At 43.1% G+C, this 17,170-nt stretch overlaps 1 protein-coding gene across 1 annotated transcript; it reads right to left on the bottom strand.

Moving 5' to 3' along the window:
* Nucleotides 1-12,442: 12,442 nt before the first annotated feature.
* On the bottom strand, nucleotides 12,443-16,467 carry gpr61 (G protein-coupled receptor 61). The gene is made up of 2 exons (XM_028410288.1): nucleotides 16,299-16,467; nucleotides 12,443-14,668 (listed from the first exon to the last, which is right to left on the bottom strand). The coding sequence occupies exon 2, from the start codon at nucleotides 14,435-14,437 to the stop codon at nucleotides 13,079-13,081; it is 1,359 nt and encodes a 452-aa protein (XP_028266089.1). The 5' UTR covers nucleotides 14,438-14,668; nucleotides 16,299-16,467; the 3' UTR covers nucleotides 12,443-13,078.
* Between the last annotated feature and the right edge of the window lie 703 nt (nucleotides 16,468-17,170).

Here is a 17,170-nt window from a genome sequence, read left to right as displayed (position 1 = left end):
CCCCTTGTTTCCTTCTGATCACCCCCTGAATTAGTTTGTAAGGAAGGAGTGGATAAATTCTGGTCTCAAAATTATAATTTATTAAACAATGAGGCAAATTCTGAGTCGCAGAGCTCTGGGTTGTTGCACACACAGAACCAAACAAGAACAACACAAGAACAGGACAACCAACAAGAACAAACAACCACACAGCAACAACGAACAATGCAACAACCACTGGACATGGGATTCACACATTGATATACCCCATGGGCGTTCCTGCCTGCCGGCCCACAGGGGCATCTACCGCCCCCCTGCAGACCCTGGTTCATACAGCAACTAGACCATTAGTGTTTACTGCCAAATAAGGTAAAACTTCAATTCCTCAAATCTCATAGGTTGTGAGTCCAATCTGGGGGTGACCATAAAACTGGGTACTCAGGAGAAAAACACATTCCTTTAGAATCTGGCTTTTATCAGGTCAAAGGTGCTGCTGTCCTTAGTCTGAATTTATGACCATCTCGTACCAACCGGAGCTCTCTCCAGAGAGCAGAAGAACAACTGATCTCATCTGCCACAGCCTGAACTGCAGAAAACAACGTTATATGACATACTATGAAATTACTTATTAACCTTTTGTATACATTCAGTATCCGCAAATTACTTTGATTTTCTATAAAATTTCCTAACACATAAACACTTATGAAAATCACATTATTAAGCGATAAACACATATAAACATGAATACTTATATATCTGAACACACTGCATGTTAACACCATGCAGAATAAATTCTTTCACCCAACAATTCCCTCTTTTGAGCTCTTATAAGAGCTCACAACAAATCTTCCTCGTCGTCACCTGGCACGGGCACCTCTGCTGCCAGCAGAGGCATCTGATATGAAGGAGAATGAAAACCTGAATCCTTCTTTTCAATTGCTGACACAATTAACCTGTTACATAAACAGTGCACACAGGGAATATAACAACAACAACCACATGTAGTCAAAATACCCAAGAATGCTGCAAAAGAAGTGATTAGTGACATACCATACTACCGCCTTCCAGGGTCCCAGCACCCTAATCAGCCAGTCGTCCAGGGGGTTATCTATCCCTGAGTGCTCATGCAACATACTGGAAAGAGTTCTCAAACCTTCTAAAGCTTTAGTGACCTTACCGTCGGGAGCAGTGTTTTTGGGAATGAACGTACAACACATTTCATCAAACATAGCACATACACCTCCTTTCTCTGCCAATAACATATCCAAAGTCATCCGGTCCTGTACTGAAATCAAATCCCCATGCATCGTCTGGATATAATGGGGCAGGTTCAGTGCACAGGTGGGGCCTCGCTGATGCACAGGCAACACAACCTGACATATTTTGCTCCCTCACCTGTTTTACCATCCGAGCCAAATATTATCATCCTCATATCCAGTAGATTACGCTAATACAGCAAACGGGGTGAGCTTATGGACTACAATGTCGGGTTAGGAGTCCCAACATTGGCCAGGCACTCCGGAAGATTTAACATAAGGGTTGTGGTCCAGGCCAGTAATTGATAACATAATGGGATTCTGCGTGCAGCTCCAATCTCTTTGTATATGGAAATACCCACTGAACAAGATCCGCCCGCCTGAGGTGGTTTTAGCTTTTTTAGGTGCCCAATTTGTGTGCTGCCACCCCAATCCACAAACATAGACGCCATACTGTCTCCACGACACATTATGTCCCCCGCAGTTGATTACTGCGCACAAATCAAAGATAAAAGAGAACTCTGAACCCTTATAGTAGTCTAACTCTATACCTCCCCCGTTTCTCACACATGCATCTCCTCCTGTCCCTGGTGCTCTCCTCACCCTGCGTGTGCTGGGCCCTGGATTTGACTTACCATTGGATCCTGGAAAACTGACAAAATAATTATGTTCACACAAAAATAAAGTCAAAGATACAATAACTACTGACATGAAAACACAAGCTCCCAACACCCTCCAGTTACCCCACAGTCCCATCTTGTCAGCCGGAGTTTTTTTTGTAACAGGACCTCGAACCTCTGCTCCTGAAACTTTAGACCTTCCTTTCGACAGCTGACCTTACTGATGACTGTGGTTCGTCTCCTGGTGGGGTGATGCGCTTAACTTCGCCTATCACCCTTAGTTGGAGTGATGCGCTTAACTTCGCCTATCACTCTTAGTCCCACGCTGATCCTGATGATTGCTCATGTATGTGTATTCACCGTCTCATCCTCTTCAACCAAGTAGGGTAGACTACCTACTGGTCACACTCCTGGTTTCAGGGGATTATTCTGCCCCTTTTATTTTATCCTCCTCCTGCTCCTTCTAATGTCGCTCAGCGTTCTCCCTGGTTCTGTAGCTGGGGTGCACTGGCTCCAGTGATACCAGGTGTCTCCTTTGCCTTTCAGCCACACCGCGTGGGAGGTGCGCTCCACCACCTGGTAAGGACCTGTCCACCTTGGCTCCGACCACTTTCTCTTTATCACCTTCAGGAGGACCCACTCAGCTGTGTGTGGCTCCTTCTGGACTCTCCATCTCTCCTTTCTCCTTTAATACAAATACTAGCACCAAAGCTTTAAATTCATTATATTATGGTTTATATTAATACCATACTGCATACTTCTTCAGTCTCAGCCGGCCAGCTGGTCCAGGAAACTGTCGACCTGTAAGAAGCTCATAGGGTGTACATTATATGGCGTGATTAACAGAACATCAATACAATAGACAATACTTGAACCCATATAAATTTGGTCTGTGCACAGATTTTAGCCAATTTTTGTTTTAGGTTGTAGTTTCATCCTTTCCACTTTTCCCTGTGACTGTGGGTGATACACTGCACCATACCTATGTTTTAGGCCTAAAGTCTGCTCCACCTTTTCCAGGTCTACTCTTAAAATGAGATCCATTCTGGGAATCCATGCTGTGGAATGTAATAGTTATTCAAACAGTTTATTGTCCGGTTTAAAACTCAAATACATTAATACTTGTCTCACCCTCTTTTTTCTGAAACAGAACACCATTCACAACTCCACCTGTTTCAGAAACATCAAGATATAAAGGAACTAAGTGATCTAGGAGAACCAGATCATTATGGAAGTTGAGACAATGAAAGAGACAAGAGTACAGGAGGCACAAAACCTACATCAGTAAATGATGAAGACCAGATGTTATGTGGTAGTGTGGCTAACATCTCCTGAGCCTTATTATGCCTCTACTGTATGAATGGCAACCTAATAAGCTTTAAAGGATGAAGAATTCTAAACACCTATCCTCTGTGCCTATTTATTAGAAATAGCTTTACATTTCCTAACCATGGAGCTTAATTCTTTAATATTATGTGTGGTACAATGACTAAGCAAACAAGTGGCACACTATCATCTGCCACCTGAGCCATTTAAAACTGTTCTGGTGTTAACTATACGTCAGCAGCTACTCCCTCCTCAGTCACAAACAATTTATCTGCTGTGATGGACCAATGTAGTCCCTCTCATTAGGAGGTAGAACCTCTCCTGATAGAAGAGATCCTCACACCTGTCATAGAAGAGAATAACCTACAGGGATCAGTGGACAGCCTATAGGGTCAGAAAGACATTATCCAGGGTTTCCACAGCTGGAATAGACTGAGGAGACCGCCCCCTTAAGGAGACTCAGGTAAAAACGAGTCCAGCAGATATCTTCACAAGACATCTGTATCATAGTGGTTCTCATCAGCCACTGTCCAGTTACTCCAACACTCTGGGAGCATAAAAAGTCTGTCCAGTAAGAAAAGTCACTATTAATCCATCTGGGGAGCACATAATGGAGGTTCCAGTCTCTGGGCATCAGATTCACTGGTGATGAGCTGGAGCGAATGAAACAATGTCTGTGGTGCTGCTAACACAGTTTCACAAGTTCTGTGAATGGCAAAGGTTTCCCAAAAGAAGCCAACCGACGAAATGATTTGAGATGCCGGTGTGATCTTTGACAGCCATTTCCCTGGGGAGGATACCAGGGAGCCCCTTGAGGTCACTGACGGGGCTGCTTGTAGTGACAGTCTCTTTCCCAGTGGCCAGGTTTTCCACAATAGAAGCAGTCACCTCCACTCAAACCGCTGTATCCACCCTTTCCATGCCCCCCTCCCCTACGGCCACCCTCTTTTCCCCTCCAGTTACCTCCTCTATGATATTGACCCCACCCACCATGATAGTGGGGGCGGGTGACCCAAAATGGGGTTAAATACATATCAAGATTTCCCACAACTGGGGACTGTGGCTGAGGTGGGGGAGCAGGCTGAGGCTGAACCACCCTCTGTGATGCAGGGGTGTATTTCTTCATTTTCCTCTGATATGCTGCTTCCTTTCTAGCTTGAGCTAACTGCAGCTTTAATAATTGTGTCTGCAGCCCTTTCATCTCCATGGTCTCTGTGTCTGTGTGTAGATTCATATGGTGTACAACATGTCTCTCCCAAGCAATAGAGTCACTTCCTGGTAAATCAGGGTCATTTTTCTGGGCCTGCTGAAGCAACAGGGGAAGGCCCCCCCCCTCTTTTGCCTTTCTATACCAGTGCTGCTGGGCACCAGGTTGACTAGAGTTCACTCCTGTCTGTCTGTCTGTTACTCGCCCCCTCCCATCAGGGACAGTCATGATGGGGTACATCCCAGGAAGTGGGGTCTGAGGCGAAGCAGAAGCTACAGCAGAGGCTGGTGAATAGGGAGGCGGTATCTCCGCCCCCTGAGTTCCCTCGCTCTCTACTTTCTGTTTAATGTCAGTGGTACTACCAGACTCCTTACAATCATCATCTATGCAGCACAGATATGCCTGATATAGAATCTTACGTCTCTCATCAGCCTGCACTGCCTCCTTCAACTCAACTGTCTCTAACACTAATAATCTAATAATCTCCTCCTTTCTCTCTCTCTCTAGTTTAACTCTCTTCTCCACTGTTGCAATCACACTTTTTAGTGGCTTTTTATCATCTCCTTTCACTCCCTGCTCTGTCATTGCTGTACACACTGCTGCTTCCATCTTAGCTGCAGCCTTCTGTTGTCCCTCTGGTCCTGCCTGTCCGCAGCAATGGCTCAACATCTTACTCATCTGTTCATCAATTGTCTTCCACATAGACATGATTACCACTCACCAAATCCTTCTTGCGTACCTGCTGTATGTTAAAAATGTACCTTCTATATGTGCCTTCTTCTATCCCTCACTGTGACTCTGGCAACAGAGTCACACACCTTCACTTAAACACACTTTCACACACACATGTCACTCATTCAACTTACAACAAACACTCTGTACAAACTCACTTCTCTGCCAGCGCAGAATCAGTTTCAAACACAACAATTCTCCGACAGCGCGGAGTACATAAAACAACCACGACAAGACAAGACAACAAATCACCGGTTTATCTTTTCCTTAACAATACAGCGCTTTCTCAATTTACCTAGGCCTATATTTGAAACTTATTGCCAATGTTTTAAAACATTTTAAACTTATTGCCAATCAATCGTTATTTTTGCCAATCCGCTTTTGTTCTGGTTACGCCCAATCTTTACATCAAGTTTTTCACTTTTTCATTCATTTAACACACTTTGATTCTATTACTGCCAATCCATTCTTTCTTTTCAGGGGTCATCAAATTCCCTCGGGCTCTCAACCGAGCTTATCTATGCTCGCGTCCAAACATAGTGGGGGATGCCACTCCCAATGACATAACGCTCATTCACGTTATTGTATTAACCCTTTTTTTATTCTTTTTATTTTTAATTGGTTAATATCTCTCTCAGTGTCACTTTTCCTTTTTCTCCTTTACTTCATCTCATTTTCTCTTTTACTTCATCTCATTTTCTTTTACTTCATCTCATTTTCTTTTACTTCATCTCATTTTCTTTTACTTCATCTCATTTTACTTCACTTATTAAGACTTACAATCTGCCTCTTACAATTTGAACTCTAAAACACCGTACCCATCCCAGTGACTACTTAATTTAGATTGTCCAATGTGCAGAATTTTGATTAAACAGGTATCTGCTTACCTTGTTATTATTGGCCAGCCAGTAGTCACTCCGTCAGGCAAGATGTCATTTGACCCACACTCCTTTCAAGTCCCTGTTCGGGCGCCAAATTGTCGGGGTGAAAATCCCCTTGTTTCCTTCTGATCACCCCCTGAATTAGTTTGTAAGGAAGGAGTGGATAAATTCTGGTCTCAAAATTATAATTTATTAAACAATGAGGCAAATTCTGAGTCGCAGAGCTCTGGGTTGTTGCACACACAGAACCAAACAAGAACAACACAAGAACAGGACAACCAACAAGAACAAACAACCACACAGCAACAACGAACAATGCAACAACCACTGGACATGGGATTCACACATTGATATACCCCATGGGCGTTCCTGCCTGCCGGCCCACAGGGGCATCTACCGCCCCCCTGCAGACCCTGGTTCATACAGCAACTAGACCATTAGTGTTTACTGCCAAATAAGGTAAAACTTCAATTCCTCAAATCTCATAGGTTGTGAGTCCAATCTGGGGGTGACCATAAAACTGGGTACTCAGGAGAAAAACACATTCCTTTAGAATCTGGCTTTTATCAGGTCAAAGGTGCTGCTGTCCTTAGTCTGAATTTATGACCATCTCGTACCAACCGGAGCTCTCTCCAGAGAGCAGAAGAACAACTGATCTCATCTGCCACAGCCTGAACTGCAGAAAACAACGTTATATGACATACTATGAAATTACTTATTAACCTTTTGTATACATTCAGTATCCGCAAATTACTTTGATTTTCTATAAAATTTCCTAACACATAAACACTTATGAAAATCACATTATTAAGCGATAAACACATATAAACATGAATACTTATATATCTGAACACACTGCATGTTAACACCATGCAGAATAAATTCTTTCACCCAACACCTGCCACCTTTGAGGTAAGTAATTTAAATATATCTGCACGAATGTAGTTTTTTATGTAGGATGGGTGATAAATCTGTAATATTGAGCGGTATATGGCATATTGTGATCTATTTCTTAGTTCGAACGTTTACTCCGCTGTCACGTGTTTTGTTGTGTGTTAGCTATCCCTAAATTAGCTATCCCTTGCTGTTGCTGCATTTACACCATAAACCGTATAGAAATTAGTTTGCAAAGTACGCTTTGGTGCACGTTAAAGCTTCTGCAATGTAACTGCATCACACACAAAAAAGCCGTAACCCGGAGTATTCATTCGTCATTTTGGTGAGGGGGGTATGGCTACTGCAGGTGTGTGGGCGTTGTGCCATTAAATAGTCATAGCCCAGGTGAGCCATTGTGTGCCGTCAGTGCTTATTTAACTGTAGCGCGACGCTTAACGTATGAAAATAATCCTTGTGCGACGGGTTAAGCATAGAATTATACTTCTGTGTCAAGTTCACGGTCTGTGTCAAACCTTACGTTTCACTTTCAAGTCAGTGAACAACGGCGACCAAAGGGAAACAGTACTGTCAGCGCAGCTGGTCGATGTTGAACAATATATTTTTTGTTGCAAATGCACTTTAAATAAAGCGGTGTAGGATTGTGAATATTTAGATAGACATTTATTTATATTATAATTTACAGGTAAATGTGACCATTTGTGCTAAAAATATTTAGGGTGTCTGCCATCATAATTAATGTATAATAAAAAATGTATATAATAATATTTTGCAGTAAAAATAATAACAAATACCAAACTTATGTGTAATTATTAAAAAACTCTGTTAAAACAAATTGTTTTCTTCGCCAGTCATCCAGCATAACATGAGCCCACGCTCAACTGGTTTGAACCTCCTCAAATTACATGGTGAGTTAATATTTTTATATAGTCATCTGTCAAATACTACAGTGTTTAATATGCCATATATATTGTTTGTCCACGAGGGTGCAGAGCCTGAACACGTGCCAGAAGCTGGGCAGAATTAGGACATTGGTGTCCTAATAAAAGGTGTGGAGGTGCTCAGTAAAGTGAGGAATGTTGCACTTGCATGTGCTTTGTTGTTTGGGCTTATATATTGTCTGGATTTGAGCTACTCACCACAGCTGAAATGCACTTTTGAAGTCTCCCAGAAGACTCTGTTGGGAGTAGATGGGCAGAGGCTGTGCTTTACACTACTTCATGCAAGCACACACATTCACACACAGAGCGTCTTAGGGTTAAGTGTCTGCAGGGCGGGGGATCGAACCACTGACCACTGAGCAACAGCCACCTGAAGTGCAGTGTTAACTGAAAGAAAGAAATATTGAAATGTGAACTGTTGAATTGTTAACTGTAGCTCTGTTAATTCACATTTAAAATGTGACTTTTGCTGCAAAATAAAAAAAGTTAGCATTGCTTTGAATAGTTGTTCTTATTATGATTGTAGTATGAGAAGTTGTTGGATGAAGGTAATTTCCTTCAGATAATGTACAGTGTGAGTGTTATTTGAACACCTTTTACAGTTGGGTCATATATAGTGTTGCTGCGTCCAATTGTTTTAGTTTTAGAATGATCATTTTTAATCAATCCAATGAGAGATTTATATATTAATATTATGCATCACCCACAACATTGTTCATCGTCTTATCATCCTGTGAACTGTGCATTACTGTCCATTAGTGTAATTGTTACTGCATCCTTGTTCATGATGCATGATGTTTGCAGCCATAGTTAAAGGGACTATAAATGATGTTTCAGACTGGTGGGCATCTGTTTATAAAGGGTTAATAAAGTTGTAACAAATGTCATCATCAATATTGTTTGCAATTTAAAATAATTTCCGGAAAAATCAATTGGAGTGATTAAATATATGTTGTATATACCTCGAAATTCTTGTTTTTGATTGTTGAAGGTATTATTTTCCTACTTATATTTGTTTTCATTGACAGAATTGTCCCTAAATAGAAATACAGTCAGTTGTTTTCAGAATTAATGATACTCTGATTAGAATAATTTCTTGGGTGTACTTGATACACTTAAAGGTATCACTACTTCTTGCTCTTTCCTTTTTTTACTGATCAGCTGCAGCCTCTGAACCCCTCACTGCTGTCATCATTGCAGGTTACCATGGCAACGGCTGATTTTAGACATGTCAGGCTTTTGCAAATAAGTGAGGAATTCATGTAATTTAAGTTTGTTTCAACAGCAGAGACCCATTATTGCACTCAGCCTCCACAAGTTTGCTGTTCATTTAGGTTTAAAAAAGGACAATTCTCACCCAACCTCATCCATAGAACATGCTGTGCACACTGTATGTGTCAGAGTGACATCATGGTGGTGTCTGTCCTTGAGCACTTTCACTGGGCGTGCTGCAGCCTGTCACAAAGGTCAGGCTGTCTGAACTGTTTCTGCACGCTGCAGGAGGCGCCCTCCACCGCTCAACATGAAAGCCGTGAGTCACTGTCCAATGGGAAGCTGCACAGGAGGGGGCACCAAAACTTGGAAAACCAGTAAATTGAGGAGGAGCCTCAGATGAAGCTGGGTGTTTCTGCTGAACTGTAACTGAAAGAATGTCTCCAACAATCCATAGACTGTTTAAATATGCAAAATATTAGGGAAAGAAATAAGTTAGAGGATATCCCATAGCAATATCTTACTGAACAGATGGAACATATTCACATCTAGTGTGTATTTGTGTTAATAATATGAGGTAAAAGTTGGGTTTGCATTGGGTGTCAGATCTAGAACACCACAGTAACGAGCCTCAGCATCCAGCCTTGCTCCAAAATGTCACTCCGCTTTCATCTTGTTCTTAGTGCTTCATTTCACCTCTGTGATGCTGCACCCCCGCCTGCAACACACACACACTTGCAAGGACACAGATAACAGGAGGCAGGAGGAGCGAAAAGATTTGATTGATGGGATTGTACATGTGATTGATGCGTTGATCTGAAAATGTTTGCTACTACAACAACAACCACTACACACAAGTTAATCTTTTGGCTGTGTTTTTAATGGTTTCAGCTGATGGGGGATACACATGGAGGATCTTAACAAAGAGGAAACATGAAGAGTCAGAACAGTCTTTTCAGCTCAGGTACAAGAACACACAGAGAGAGCCAGTATGGTAATAGAAAATCCATTTGATTGATTGTGGGCTACAATATGTAATGACCCCAGATTCAGTGTGTGAAATTCCAAATTAATCACCAAAATTAAAAGGACACGATCAATAACGTTTACTGAGAAAGACCTCATATTTTCTAATAAGACAGGACCCTTGTACACAGGAGCTGGTGCAGTAAATCAAGGCAGTTTTATAATAATAGTGATTAATTTTGTATTCTGTAGTTTTATCACTACATCTGCTAATACACACACTCGCACGCACACAGTAGAATACTGGGGATTATGGCAGTGCCTTCACCTTTCTCACTGTACTTCACATATAACTAAATTCCGCGTCACCTTTTAGTGAAAAGAAACATTTTGAAACCAAACCCCACCCAGAAAAATGAACATTATGCCCCCACTCCACCCCCACCCTGACAAAGGGACCTTTTTTGTTCTGACTTCCAGCAAATTATGAACCTTCCTTGTGTGCCTTGTGTTGAGTCTTGTGATCATGCCAACTGTCCGGTGAGAGGGAGGCCAAAATACATGAAGGCAGCAAAAAAGGAGCACATATTTAAAAAAAAAAAAAAAAAACACACATTATGCCCCCACTCCACCCCCCAAAAATAGTGGTAAGTAAAAGATTTGTGCCTTTTGTCACTGCTTGTGTGACTTGTGCAAACTTGTTTGTGATCCACCTGAGATCAGAGAAAGAATCACCAGCGGCAGCGTCTTCCATTTGTGGCTAAACGAGGCCAAAGGAATAGCTTTCCATGTGCAAGCATTGTCAACACCTGTGTGCTGTGTGTAGCCACAACAAGCCTGCTTGTTTAGTGCACAAACACGAGAGCACTCGCACTGCTCTCTGTGTTTACCTGTAAACATCACGGTGCGGCGTCCCAGTCTGCTCACATTGGGCCTCAGTTTGATAGGTTTTTTTTGTGCTGTTATTGAAAGCCTAAATCCTGAACACCGTCACTATGAAACAAATTAAAGCAGTCACAATGTTTTTCTTTGAGTGGATGGGGTGATATCACGAGTCTCCCAATGTGAGATGATTTTGGTGAGGAGGTGATAATCACAAGACTAAGAACAGATAAACATGATAATAACGTTCCTGGAAAAAAGGTTAAAAATACACTGGCAGCGTGTTTATTATAAATACCACCAGCAGCACCAGCTGTGAAATGATGCTGTTGAGCACAATGAATATGTTAAACTCAGATGTTTTTTAACATGCTCTGAATATCCACCGCTTTATAATGAGGTTTGCATTTAGCCATCTGTGGAAGAGATGTGCAAATACAATGAATACACAATGAAAGCTGGCAGCGAGACTTTGTTTTTTTTTCATCTGGCAACTGTGCAAAGTTGTTGGCGCTTAGTAAGTCATCAATGACTTTTAATCATGACTTAAATCAGCACTGCTGTCTTATTTCCAAATGGTTTCAAGTCTGAAAGACGCTAAAATAAGGAAACCTTTTGCCCTCCTGCTGAATTCAATTTAAACAAGCAGGACAGAAGTGCAGTGTGTTATAACAAACAGTATATTGTATGTCATTCCAATTTGTTTGATGGAGTCCAAATTGTAATGAGGACAGAGTGAGTGAATTAATGAAGGAATGCCTATCAGAACAAATCTCTGAGAATTTGCCCGTGGATACCTACCCTGAAGTTTGCTCTCAAAAAGTTTCAGCACTGTTTTTATCTTCATGTGATGTTTGTTACATAAATGAAATGAATACAACAAAGGTTTTGGTGTCTGTTACAGAAGCGCTGTCAGATCGAGTACAGCTTCAGTGCCCTGCCTTGAGGTTTGCTGGAACTTTGGCTTCAAAGTGTGTTGCAGCGTGATTAAGAGATGAATTCATCCAGCAACTGTAAAATATCATTCAAACTAAATACATTTGTTAGATTATTAGATGGCAAAAGAGGACTTGTACCTAGCCTTGCATCATTTTAGTTTGATTTGCTGCTGGAGATCAGCCATCATCAGCTTCTCTTTGTAGCATCACCTGTTTCTCAGCCTGACATAAACTTTGAGAGAAACCTTATATTTATATTATCCAAGAATAACATTTAATGTTTGACATTTAATCTTTAAATCTTACAAAACAAAGCATGTGCTAATAAAATCAATCTGCTGAACAAAATAAATAAAAACGGTCAGGAAACTGATACATGGAAACGATATGAAAAACGTCTTACAAAGATGCTTGTAGGGCAATACACCAGCTGGCAAGTTTTAACATCAGATTGATAGTCCAAAATGTGTCATGGTTGTAAAAGAATGTAAAAAATGCTGACCATAACACCTTAAAGAATCTCAGATCTGCACATTTCAGTCACTGTTGGAAGCAGCTGAGAGTATTTTAAAGACACATGTCTGACACAAGTAAAAGGACGTATATTTTCTGTATTTTTGCGCTTTTGCATGTTCGTATCAAACCCACTGACTGAACACTTATATAACAATGATGGTAAATCAATGGCTGTTGTTACTGTGAGGAAACTGAAGTTCTCTCATTGTAATGTGAATGTTCTGGACCTTAGTTAGGGCTTAAACTGGCAATACTAGTGACATGTAAACTAGTAGCATATGTCCCTGGTCTGTGTGTATTGATTATCCTTTCTTTAGCTAAAAATGCATTAATTTCATGTGAGATGGATAAGTGTGTTTGCTGGCTTTCTAGCTATTTTTTCACTGGACTATTAAATGCAGCATGGCCACACAACAGCTGTTGGTGAGATGATGACTTTGAATGGATGGTATTGAACTGCAAGCAGTCTGCTAACAAAAATCTGTGGTTGCTCGTATGACGTTCCAGACGATTCAGCTACCTATCTGTCTGGATTGTTGTGTAATCAATGAACAGCGATATTGTATTAGTGAGCATTCACTCCATTCACCCACACATACATGCAATGACGCCAGGGATCAGGAGGAATGTGATTATCTTGGCATTGCAGCACCAAAGTTATTATTGCATGACTTTTATTATATACATTTTGGGAATAAACGTTGCGGTCTAAACCTTAGCAACGGTAGCTACGGCCATGGCTGCTGTATGAACTCTGAGGTTTCCTCGGGGATCTGCCCTGGGATGTGGAAGTCAGCTGGCGTGTTCTGCTGAACAGCTGATTCCTGATGGCCCTCATTCTGTGGGTCCTCTGGGCTGACTCTGCTGTGAGAGTTGCAGGGCTCCAGATTGCATCCAGTGCCTTGAAGGAACTGCAAAAAGTTCTCCTCAATTGAGGCCTCACGGCTTGGCAGCTGCTCCCCTTCACTAGGCCCACCCCATTTAAAAAGGCAAGCCAGGTAGCGGCACAGCTCCTCACGAATCTGCCGGTTCAGGCAGCCGTAGAAGAAGGGATTGGAGGTGAAGCAGAAATAGCCGATCCACGTAACCACAGCCTCCAGCTGAGGGAACGAGGCAGGAGAGGTAGACACTATGGCCGAGTAGAGATGAAAGGAGAAGTATGGAAGCCAGCAGCAGAAGAACTGGCCTCCCACTGCCACTAGAACCACCACAGCTTTTCCACCACTGAAGGTCCTTTGAGGGGTGGTGCGGGCACCAGTTCCACCAAGGCTGGCTGCCATGGTGGAATGGCTGCTGACAGACTCGGACCTTTGTCGTGGAGTGTCCATCCAGGTGGGGAGGGGGCCATGCTGCATGGCTGCTACTCGGGCCACTTTGAACATGTTACAGTAGACCACCAGAATGATCAGCATGGGGCACAGAAAATAGATTAATGTAAAGAAGACCATAAAAAGCAGGCGTGTGGTCCTGCCTCCTGTCCAGTGGAGCGAGCAGTGTCTCTGAGCTGGAATAAAGACCACAGGGGTTCCAAGGCCCGGGTTTCCCTGGAGCAACCATCCCAGGAGAGGCAGTGCTGACATGACAACAGCTTTAATCCAGATTCCCACTAGTACCATCACCACAACCCCCACTGTCATCTTCACCTCATGACGCATGGGGTGGACGATGTAGTAGTAGCGTTCCACATTGATGGCACAAATGGTGAGGATTGCAGCACTAACTAGACACACACTCAAGCAGAGGTAGCTCCGGCACACCGCCTCATCTGCCAGGACCTGGTCTGACAGCATCCCCATAGGCATCAACACCAGAGCCGCCAGCAGGTCCACCAGACACAGGTGAAATACAAAGGCAAACTTTCGCAGGTGTGGTGTTTTGGTGATGACAACCATCACGGCCAGGTTCCCCACCACTGCCAACACATCCATGATGAGCATAACGCACAGTGCCAGGGACTGATTAAAATCTAACCCACCTCGGACGCTTTCAACAGGCAGGGTCGCATTAGAAATATTTGGTGGCAGAGTTGGTGAAAGTGGGGAGAGAGAAGTGTTCCAGGAGGGGCTTGTTGTGATGGGATGCTCCATGAGAGGATGGGATAAAGAGGAGAGAGTCCGCTGAATTTCACGGGCCCATCACCCATCCTCCTCTGTCGTAGGGTGTCACTAGGAAGCTCAGGCAGCGGTTTCTGTCATGGCAGCTGGAGCCACAAAGGCCCTGGACCCCATAGACTTTGACTCGGCACTCGATCACACAAACTTTCATTCACTGACTGATGTGATAGTGACGGCGTTCCTCTCTCCAATAGTTGAAAAGATCTGGAACAAAAGAGAGTCTTTTTAATCAGGCAGGAGAAGTGACAGTGTGTAGAGTTTAAAACTGAAAGAACTCTAGATGAATCTTGATAAAGCTCTTGCAGAGGGAGTCCTGCAGTGTACAGCATGCATCACATGATGTATTAAATAATGCCTGGTACTTTTAAAAATGAGCGCCCATGGCATTATATCTGAACCCCAGCCTCTACTAAAAGTGCCTTAAATATTTGTTCAGCAAAACAAATATGAAGATGAAACCAGCCTTTTTAGAAGACTTTGTAACAACTCTGAGGCATTTGATAATGGTAGCCTACAGAGGATGGCTTCTTGTTGTGACTGTGATCTGACAAGTACAGCCTAAGTTGTGCTACTCTAATGCTTTCAAGCCATCAGACTTCATGCTGTCTGCAACTTGCTCGTAGCCGGGGTCATAATTTGCTACATATTTGACATCTGCATCCTCAGATGTGTGTATTCAGGGCAGCCATCACCCCAGGGAGATACTAAAAGCACAGAGTGGACCATATGTCCCCCCTCACAGAGTGCAAGGAGCAAACAAACTGCAAAACACAGCATTATGGAGCTTCCTGCTGTCTGAAGTGATGGGAGGCAAAGATCGATAAACACTTTTCATATTCCTGACATGAAAAATCTAAAATGTTATGCTCCCTGTAAATGTGCAGAGGGTTTTGTCTCGGTTCAAATGCAGAGCAATTCCAGCAGTGAGTATCAGTGTTTTTAGTGGAGAAGGCCCTGCACTGTGTTTACTGTCATAACCTCACCTGGACACAACCCTACATAGTGTAGAAGCCACAGAATGAGCTCCAAGTCTTTTGGTGCATGTCCATGTGCTGCAAACCTGCAGGTGCAAGTTTTCCTGCCTGACAGGCATGGGTAGGTGGCCTTTGCTGAATAGGTCAAAGGGTTACAGTCACCTTCAGCCCAATTAAACAACGTCCCAACTGTGATGCATCAACAACTGCGTACAGCCCTCTAGGGATTTTTAGTCTAATCAGCTGATTGTTTTAGGGAAACACATTATCACCACAACTCCCCAAAGTGGTTTAGCAACTCAAAGGGCTTTCTATTACATGCAGTGATATTTTTAAATCAATTTTATCAAATCTAATACTCACAAACGGAACTGCTGAAGTATTGAGAGAAGGCAACTGGGACTCACACTATAGCGCAGCCTCCTGTAATGTAATAAAATAATTGACAGTAGTACAGTTTTTGCCCCGTAGCTGCACAAATATCACACAAAGCTGCAACCTAATGTTGTCCAGAATCTGTCCGACTGCTGACTGCAAACCATATGACCTTATCATATGCACATGACACTGTGTTTACTGCGAGGAGAAAAACTAGCCTGTTGTTCAACTGTCGCTTTCGTTACGAAGCACTCTCACTCCTCAGCAGAACCAAGGCGACACGCAAACACACTCACATATCTTCACATATTTCCTCTTTTTACATACATACACAAAGGACGAATACACTCAGTCAGATTGTCCCACCTTTCCTTTAACCTAACTTTTAAGTCACGCATATCCACACACACACACACACCCAACACTGATATCAGGACAGGTATGGCTGGAAATGCATGTGTGATGATAAGTCGATGACATACCTCAGTTTGGAGAGGGCTGCTTCCTCCTGTGCAGGTTTACAGTCTGCTGAAGCAAAGCCGACCTGTTTTTGCTCCCTCTCTCCTGCACACACACACATACACAAAGCACACACACACATGCACACCACGTCACAGGGAGAGAGAGAGAGAGAGAGAGAGAGACAGAGAAGAAAAGGGGCGCTCCTGTGTCTCCTCCTCACCTGGCCCCTTTCATCTCGTCATCATGCTGACCACCCCCACTCCCCTTCCCTTCAAATACACAGCACACACAAACACACACACATACATCTTCGTCCTCTCAGCTCTCTCCTCACCAGGTCTGCGATCCAGGTGTGAGAGGCAGAACAGGAGCAGGAGAGAGAGATGGAACTAAAAATTAAATATAAAGGGGCTGATCTGCCAGCCTGTGATGCACACACAGAGTGGACACTCTCCCTTACCTCACACACACTTTCATACACACATGTAGTGGCTCCGGCATGCGTGCCCAGAGCAACTGCAGAGCTGTGCAGAGCAGACAGGCAGTCAACGGGTGGGCAGGGAGCATCCAGCCTCCCCTGCTCTCCACTGGGTCTTAGTGCCTCGCTGTCTCTCCCCACACTGGGAGGGTGGCTCTGCGTTTCACCCCCTCCAAATAATCTCACTGCAGGTCACTTCAGGACCCCCGCACAGGTCTAGAAGTACCCAACAGTTAGGAGAGAAAATTGCTTTTATCCACAGAGGATCAGTGTTTCTCTAATTCTCTGTCTCCTTATGCTTGGCTCACCAAGATCACCCCGATGCTCAATCCGACAAAAGCTCTCTCATGAGGCTGGATTATTGATAGAGAGGCAAAGAATCCTAGGAGTTAATGTTAATGAGCTAAGATTAAC

The sequence above is a fragment of the Parambassis ranga genome, chromosome 7 (assembly GCF_900634625.1).
Source record: "Parambassis ranga chromosome 7, fParRan2.1, whole genome shotgun sequence".
Classification (NCBI taxonomy): Eukaryota; Metazoa; Chordata; class Actinopteri; family Ambassidae; genus Parambassis; species Parambassis ranga.
The sequence above is the reverse complement of the archived record's forward strand: the minus strand, read 5'-3'. Positions and strand labels throughout refer to the sequence as shown.

What these genes read in the sequence shown, in the direction of transcription:
- gpr61 (XM_028410288.1), bottom strand. Translation starts at nt 14,437, where the DNA reads ATGGAGCATCCCATCACAACAAGCCCCTCCTGGAACACTTCTCTCTCC.